Source organism: Peromyscus californicus, unplaced genomic scaffold, assembly GCF_007827085.1.
Source record: "Peromyscus californicus insignis strain IS unplaced genomic scaffold, ASM782708v3 Scaffold_9__1_contigs__length_137607984, whole genome shotgun sequence".
NCBI classification, from domain to species: Eukaryota; Metazoa; Chordata; class Mammalia; order Rodentia; family Cricetidae; genus Peromyscus; species Peromyscus californicus.
In genome coordinates, this window is record NW_026294617.1 from 132,888,755 (window position 1) to 132,897,494 (window position 8,740).

Here is an 8,740-nt window from a genome sequence, read left to right on the forward strand (position 1 = left end):
TAAAATATTAGAATAGAATTGTCTGCTTTGTCACCCATCCTTTCCTTTGGTGGCATGTGACCATGACATGGTGAAGAAACTGTCACAAGACTTTAAGAATCCTTTCTTGTTTATCGATTATAGAGAAATGCTGTACGAAAAGGCATTAAAGTGGAAAGGATCTGTCTGAACAGACAGTAGAAGAAGCAACATTCTGCATGAAACATAAATGCACCCTAAAGGCCCACTGATGGGCAAATGTGGTGTATGTGTGTATAAGGACAGCTCCTTATACCACTGCTCCTTTCCATAACATGTGACTCACAGCTAGAAGTTAGCACCAGACTCCATCTTGCCTGTGAGAAAACACTAAAGTTTGTTTTCTTTTGCACAAAGGCATGAAAAAAACAGCCCCACGACAGGAATGTAAACTGACAGTCATGAGTGGTTTCTGGAGCAATACTGTGGGTTAAGAGCGGGTCACAGATACAGAAAAGATGCTGGGCTATTTAGGGAGACAGTGGGAGGCTCTGCCCTCACCAACATGGGTTCCACTGTCTGGCTTTAGCCATATTTTTATATTTACCTCTGGGTACTTTGGCTTTGTATCCTCAAATATTACATTTTTAATTGTTTGTTTAATTTATTATTTGACGCTATACATTGCTTGATCTCCTCACATGGATATCTATGTCTAAATATATGAAAACATGATGTCTAACTCCATAAAACATATTCCCGAGTATGTAAACATTATGCCTAAGTGCATAAAAACTGCCTAAGTACCATATACTTAGTAATAAGTACTATATCTAAGTACCACATGTAAGATTAAGTGATACTACTGAGGCTGTGCAAGTTAAATAACTGTGAGAGGTAGTACAGGGGACAACAAATCATATGAAGTACATTTACATGGGAAGATGCTGTAATGTGGTTTTCTTGTCCAATATCACAAGTTAAAACCCGGGAAAAATGTACTTAAAGTGATTACATTCCTCCCAATGTATTTTATGTAGCTTCCAAGGTTTTTGAAGAGAAAATAAGCTTAGCTCTTATGTTGTTTTTCTGTCTGCTCTGATATAGATGAGAAGGAGTCTAAAGCTGACTCTGAGGATGAAGAAGTGGACACTGGGTTTAGGATATCTGCCATGAAGATTCCTTTATATCCTCCTAGATCACTCAAGTATGGTGCGGTGTTGAAGGAGATGAAAAGAGATTATTTCCCAGATTATCTTCTGCCACTTCCTGCCACTCGTCCAAAGCCAGCCATTCAGAGAGTGACACTGAAGGAGCTGAAGGAAAGGAGAGACTTTGTAACTTCCCGAATCGCAGGCTTGAATCTCCACCTTCTTACTGATCTTGATAAATATCATGTAGAACGAAAGCGCCAAGAAAAGCAAGCAGAAAAATCAACAGCTGTAGTCAGGGCACAAATTGCCCAGGAAAGAGCTAGGCTCAGTGTTAGAGAGAATTTAAGGAGGAACTTTTATATGACACAACAACTAATAGAAAAGGATAATGAGATGATCCAGAAAGGCTTACGGCAAGTTTGGAAGGAAAAACTCGCCTATCTTGAAAAAGTTAGAGAGAGGAAAACTATGTTTCTAGCTGAAAAAAAGCTAAATGCTGCAGACCATTCTTTAGTGCAGACCATCAGCAATGAGCGGTCCCTTCTGCTCAAAGGAATCATTCAAGATGACAGAAGGAAGAAAAATTTGAGTGACTTAAGAGCGAAGAACCTGAATGTTAAGGAAAAAAGGAAAACACAAAAATATAGACAAAGTTTGATGAGGCAAATGAAGGAGCTCAGGTAGGCACATGGCTAAGGCACAGCCGAGCCCTTAGTCCACTACAGTTTACAGTTAGTGCTGAATTCTATCCATGTATTTCCCTATAGCTTGACACTTTATACTTGGAAAACAGAAACAAACTAAAAGGTGAAAATCATGTGCTGGCTTGTTACCAAAGATTGGAAAGCAAAAGAACTCTTCTTGCATTTCTTACCATCATTGAAGAAGAGCTGCTGTGTTTACAGTTGCCCAGTCGGTCACTGCTGCGCTGCTCCTGGCAGTGTGGCCGCACACTCCAGGTCCTCTCTGCCCACTAGGAATGCTTTCCCTGTCTTCTGATTTCTAAAGGGCATCTGAGATAGAGCCAACTTTGTTATCACAGTGTCTCTTCTAATTGAAACTGGTGTAGTCTCTAAGAACTCACTTGATCCTTCTCCACCAGACCCTACCTCTGCCCTCCTCGCTCGGACTTCTGTGTGTGTCATCTGTAAATCTTAACGGGGGGTTCTGTTTCTTTGTTTGAGACAGGGTCTCATGTAGCTCAGGTGGGCCTCACACTGTGTAACAAAGAGTGACTTTGAACTGCTGATGCTCCTGCCTCAGCCTGAAGAGGGCTAGGGTTTAAGGTATGCGGCACAGTGTCTAGTTAATGTGCTGCTGGCAATTGAAGCCAGAACTTCATACAGTTGAGGCACGAACCACGTCCCACCCTCAACAGTTCTGACCCTGTAATTGCTTATTGAAGTGGACATCTTGCCGTTGTTCACAGGATATTTGATGGTTCTAGCAATATATTATCTAGAGTCTTCATTAAATCTTTTGCTTTTGACTTCTTTTTAGTTTTAACTTCTTGCCATAACACCAAGCATTGTTATAGACAGCAAATGCCCCTCCAGTTTCTTACCCTTCTGACTATACTCATATTGTCTCATTTTTCTCTGCTGTGCACTTTGCCAGGGCCTGGTAAGACTGCAGTGTGAAGGAGGGCTATAGAAGCATAATTATCTGTGTTATAGTGAAAATCACAACACTTCCTGGTATTCGCTGAGTGAAAAAGTGCTGTCTGTATATTCATGAGAAGGCCCTCTTTTTTCCAGGGAGAAACATGACACGTAGATGACTATTGTCTCTGTGTGACTACCTTTCATCTTTAGATTCTCCATCTATAATGCAAAGAATACACATAGTGGAAAAAAATCATCTTTTGTTCTCCACTCAAAAGGCATTTTCACATGTTTCCCTATCATTTTTTGCAGTTTATTTCTTCTTTTTCTTCGAAATTTCATTTCATTTCATTTCTTTTCATACAATATATTTTGATCATGTCACTTTCTTCTCCCAATCTCCTCCTGGCACTCCCTACCTCCATAGCCATCCCTGTTTAAGTTCTCTCTGTCTCTGTCTCTGTCTCTCTTTCTCTCTGTCTCTCTCTCTCACTCTCACTCTCTCTCTCTCTCTCTCTCTCTCTCTCTCTCTCTCTCTCTCTCTCTCTCACACACACACACACACACACACACACACACACACACACATCAAAACAAACAAGCAAAAGACCAATAAGACAAAACAAAAATACTCAAACCAAATGAAACAAAAAGTCCAGATTTGGGACCAATTGTTAAGAACATTTCATATTCAAACTGGAGCATTCATTGTGGTCTTTTTGTTTTGTATTGTTTTTTCTTTTTTGTTTTTGTTTTGTTTTGTTTTCAAGACAGGGTTTCTCTGTGTAGCTTTGGAGCCTGTCCTAGAACTCACTCTGTAGACCCAGGCTGGCCTTGAACTCACAGAGATCCACCTGCCTCTGCCTCTCAAATGCTGGGATTAAAGGTGGGCACCACCACTTCCTGTCGTTCATTGTGATCTTTATATCTTAGTTTATAAAGCTTTTCTCCGAATAGCATCTGTGTATTTATAATTTTCAAATTGATAAGACAGTGCTCCTGTTTTCATGACAAGAACATATTAATGTGAAAGATGCTCCAAGCACTTTTCACATTAATGACTAGGTAATAACTTACCTTCACATACACATAAAAGACCTCTATTCATTAGGAACTGCTCTATCTCTGAGCTGTTAAACTCTTCCATAGTTATTTGTGGATAAAATCTATCAACGTTATATTCATTTGACTTCACCACATGCATGCGTAAATTACGTGATAATACTCATCTGTCAAATGCCAGCCTTATGCATTTCCTGTCTACTGTAGGATCCACATTCTTCAGATTGTTACATGCATTCTGTCTAATATTTCTGTAGCCCTTCTCTGTGTTGTCTTCTACTACCAATTTCAGTCTATGGTCCTTCTAAGTATCTCCATTGTCAGTCTAACTTCACTAGCTAGACGAAATTACCACCCTGTGATTTTTATAAACCTAACTTCATCTATTGCTCAGTTACCCATTATTTCTCCTACCACTGACAAGAGCAGCTTCAAGCCTTCACCAAATGTAAAGCTTCAGATACAAACACAACTGTATCCTCAACTTCCCAGCAGGCTACTTTATTTCCTAAAGAAATATTAGTCCTCAAGTTTGAATTCCTTCAGCACATTACATCCATATACAGAAAATTCTAGATGGCATAGATTATTTATACATTCTGTATCTGCTATTCAGGGTAAGGTTCCATTTTCTTATTTAAAGTATGTGTTAGTTCCTACTATGAATGCTCCTAGTATAGAAATTGGAATTGTGTGAAATGGATATCTTGGTTTGAGAAGAATTGTAAGTCTAATAATGTCTCCAAATTGTTGATCATGGTAAAATTTCCAATTTGTTTCCACCTTCTTTAATATCACCAACATTATATTTGATGTGAGAACTCTGTTAGAATCAGTGAACACAAGAAGAAGGTTACTGAGATCCAGTCCCCAGAGAGGTAGCTATGCTGGTATACATGTTGGTGGAAGAGACTCAACACATGTGTGTAAGGGTGTTAGTCCATATTAAAAAGATTATCTTGGGTTCTCCAAGTGCACCCAAGTAATCATTTCAGCTTTTCAAAGCAGAAACATCATTTCAGGTATAGACTTTCTGTAGCTTTTCTTAAACATCCATAAATAAGTGTGCCTGTTTTGTGTGATAGGTGGAATTGACTTCCTTTTCCAATTATTAGATGGCAATATGTCCAAGTACAATTGATTAATGTGTATTGATCACTCATTGATTCTTTTAAATAATTATTTTATTAACATTTGTTCATAGTTCATTACTTTTATCTTTTAGCATGATGATTTCATCATACTCCTATGACTTAACACTTTTCTTTACTCTTTACACTTAGCTTTCCTTTGAGTGTTTAAAGTTGTTCTCGCCTTGATTTATACTCAGCTACATGACCAGCTATATGCATTATCTATTTTCTAGACGAGAACAAAGTAGCTAACTTCAACTGAGCGATTATCAAATGGTAACCACGTCTTTTTTTTCAGCACTGGAGTTTGAAGGGGGGCTTATGCCAGACAGAGTCTCTGCTCCTGTGCTGTGTACTTGTTCTGTTCAATTGCCTCTTACTAAATGTCTAAGCTAGACTGTCCTCTTCACAGTGATGAAGAAAACAGACATAAGCACTTTAAATAATGCATCCAAAATTACATTCCTTAAATCTCATAGATGGATTTTATATACCAAAGGATTGGCTGTCCAACCTGACTTGCTACAGCTTGCCACAGTTTCTCCATTTTCAGCTCTCTGGGAGTGATCACACAGATAGCCCTGATGATCAATGTTTCCAAAGAGAACTATAACCACTCTCTCACCCTCTCTAACCTGATGCCTCTTTCTACACTTTCTATTAACTATCCAGTAAAGGAACTCATTAAATGGCAGGCCATCTTCAAAGAATTTATAATGTGTAACTTGTTTTATCTTTTATTGAATGAATCCTATGAGTTAGATTATCTATTTCTTAAAGATGAGGTAGAGCAAATTTAAAGAACTCAGCCAGAATCCAGTTAGTAAATTGCAAGCTTCTAATTTAGCTTTCTAATCTACTCCCTAAGTCCAGATTTCTGATTATACCTATGTAGAAATGTAGTACTTCATGAATCAAACTGAGACTTTCCCCGGTACTGAATGGAGCAGAATGATGCCTTTCAGCACTCAGGACATATGGAGATAAGATGCTCTCTCTGCCTCAGTTTTAGCCATTCATGATATACAAAATAGTTCTGACAAAAATGATCTGTCTCTAATTCTCTGCCTGCCTGGAAATGTGTAATTTTTCTAAGTCTCAAAGGTTATTTCATGTTTGAATCTTGTTTTGTCTTCTCTCATGTTACAGGCTTCATTATCAACATTTACCTCACTTCTTATCTTACTTTATGTTGTTCTGTAATAAGTTTCTTGTTTTAGTAAGAGTTTTGATGCAAGTTCTCACTGTATCTTTCTCTTAAATTACCCTGCACTTTTTTTTGAGGGTATCTTTCTATTTATTCTTATTTCTGTTTGGAGCACGTGGAAATACTATCATACTTTGAAAATGAATGAATGAATGACTTTTTCTTCTATCCTTTGACATTTCCTGGGTATGTTAGAGTAATCTGATCTAGTTCTTTCTAGCTTAGAATATGTTAGATTTTGTCCAGTGGATTCACTGTAACAAAATACTATAGACTGAGCAGCCTAAGTAGATGGGACTTATTTTCTGACTGCTCTGACTTGGAAGTGCACATAGGTGTGGTTTTCCTCAGCTTCTTTACTCCACTGCAGATGGCCTCCACCTTACAGTAGCTTCACATGTGTTCTTCCCTGAGCACACATTACTAGTGTGTGTTCCTCTTCTCGTAAGAGCATTAGCCGTGTTGGATATGAACCCATCCACATGATCTCATCTAACCTCAGTTGCCTCTCGAAAGACCGATCTCCAAATACCATTACATGCTAAGGTACTGGGTGGGTGGGGGAGCTATAACAAAGAAATTCTGAGGGAAGACATCCTGTTGCTTGCAGAAATGTGAAAGAAACCATGGGCCTCCTGACTCTTGGAGAGAAGTTCTAATCTTCATAACACAGGCAGTTTGGATGCTTTGGGGGAAATCTAAACAGAACTTGCAAGGGTTCCCAGGTTTTTGCAGTGGAAATCTCACAAATATTAGTATAACATGAACTGAATATCATTTAGTAATGTAATAATATTATGTAGACTGATCTCTGTCCTTTCACCATTTATAAATGTCTGTTTGAAAAACATCTGAATTTATCCATAGCAGCCCCATTTGTATGGTTTTAGTAATCCACAACTCTCATTTTACTCTTCCTTTTCCCACATAGGGCTGAAGAAATTCGTAGAAGACACTATGAAGAGAAATTTGTTATTGATACACTCATCTTTGAAAAAGCCTGTGCAAGACTAGAGGAGGCCAAAGCAAAGGTTGAATTTGTTAGGACCAATTATACCTCTAAGTCTCTTAGGAAAGAGTCAGCATGAGCCAATGTCAGCTCACATCTGATAACTGTGAACTGTGGCTCCTATTTTTATTTTAAAAATCTTGAAATAAAACTTAGAAGATGTGCTCTACACAAGGTGGGTCTGGGTATAAATGCGTTGAAGTTGAAAGAGAAGAGGGTTTCAAGTGGTTTTCATACTGATTATAATGAAAGCTGGCTGACTTTGCACTCATAAAGGCTCGTTATGTATCCATGTGCCAGAAAAGGAATGAAAGCAGTCTGACTTCCTCCATGTAAAAGTCTTCAAAAGACTGTACAGTTCTATAGGCTTAAAGGATGACAAGTTATAAAGCTATTTTCAGTTTTGTCTTCTAATTTCCTTCCTTATTGCTGAATTTTATTAAGATATTATATATAGTAAAAACTTCAGTTACCCAAATTCATATATTAAATTATAATGTATTTCCTAATTACTTTATTAAAACAATTTCTGAATTTTGTTTACTTTTCTTTTTCAAAATACAGGTTTCATCAATGTATTATTTGTACCTATAAAGATTTAAACAATATAATGTCGTTGTTTTGCTTTTTTTTACTCTTTGGAGGCCCGCCACCGAGTTCCCAAATAAATACATGGAGACTTATTCTTACTTATGAATGCCCAGTCTTGGCTTGGCTTGTTTCTAGCCAGATTTTCTAACTTAAATTATCCTGTTTCTCTTCAACTACATTTTGCCTCTAGGCTTTTTACCTTTCTTTATTCTGTATTTCTTTCTTTCCTTCTTACTCTGTGGCTGGCTGTGTGGCTGGGTAGCTGGCCCCTGGCACCCTCCCCTCCTTCCCCTTTTCTCTCTCCTCCCGCTTCTTGTTCTCCTTTCTCTTTGCCTACCACCCCCACCGGTTCTTGCCCCCTGCCTTGCTATTGGCTGTTCAGCTCTTTATTAGACCAATCGAGTGTTTAAGACAGGCAGCATAATAGTTTTACAGTGTTAAACAAATGCAATATAAAAGAATGCAACACATCTTTGCATTGTTAAACAAATATTCCACAGCATAAATGAATGTAATACATCTTAAACTAATATTCCACAACAATATAAAATATGGAAATAAAACATTCTACCATCTTCCTTGTGCTTGTGTTTACTTTTGATGCATTTGCCCTTTTTGCAGAGATGTGAGCACAGAGAAGACAGAAAAAAAGGAACAGAGAATGTATTAAACTCTGTCATGGCAATGATAAACTGTACCAAAACCGCATTTAAGTATTTAATATTAGTTATAGAAAATTTGAAAAGTAGAAAATGTCAAAACTGTAAAAATCTGCTTTCATCATCTAGGACAATAAATGCACTGATGTCACTGTGATATCACTGGACTGGGTGTCACTCAAATATGTTCTTAAATTCATGAGTTATATGCATAGGTTTAAAGTTGTGACACTTCAGAAACTTTCTGATTTCATCAGTTTATTGCAAGTGTCCAAAAATTAAGTACTTTATAACTGTGATTTTTTTATGTGTGCTTCAGTGCTCTGTGTTATCAAATGTGGGCAATACTTTCACAAAATTATC

General features: G+C 37.7%; 1 protein-coding gene across 2 annotated transcripts in view; it reads left to right on the plus strand.

The window, feature by feature from the left end:
- The window catches only part of Lrriq3 (leucine rich repeats and IQ motif containing 3), a 112,838-nt gene extending 104,542 nt beyond the window's left edge, over positions 1-8,296 (plus strand). For both annotated transcript variants that reach the window (XM_052730299.1, XM_052730300.1), the window contains exons 7-8: positions 1,066-1,792; positions 7,050-8,296. In XM_052730299.1, the coding sequence (XP_052586259.1) occupies positions 1,066-1,792; positions 7,050-7,206 (884 nt within the window). In that variant the 3' untranslated portion in view covers positions 7,207-8,296. The remainder of the gene's footprint in view (positions 1-1,065; positions 1,793-7,049) is intronic.
- Positions 8,297-8,740: the final 444 nt, after the last annotated feature.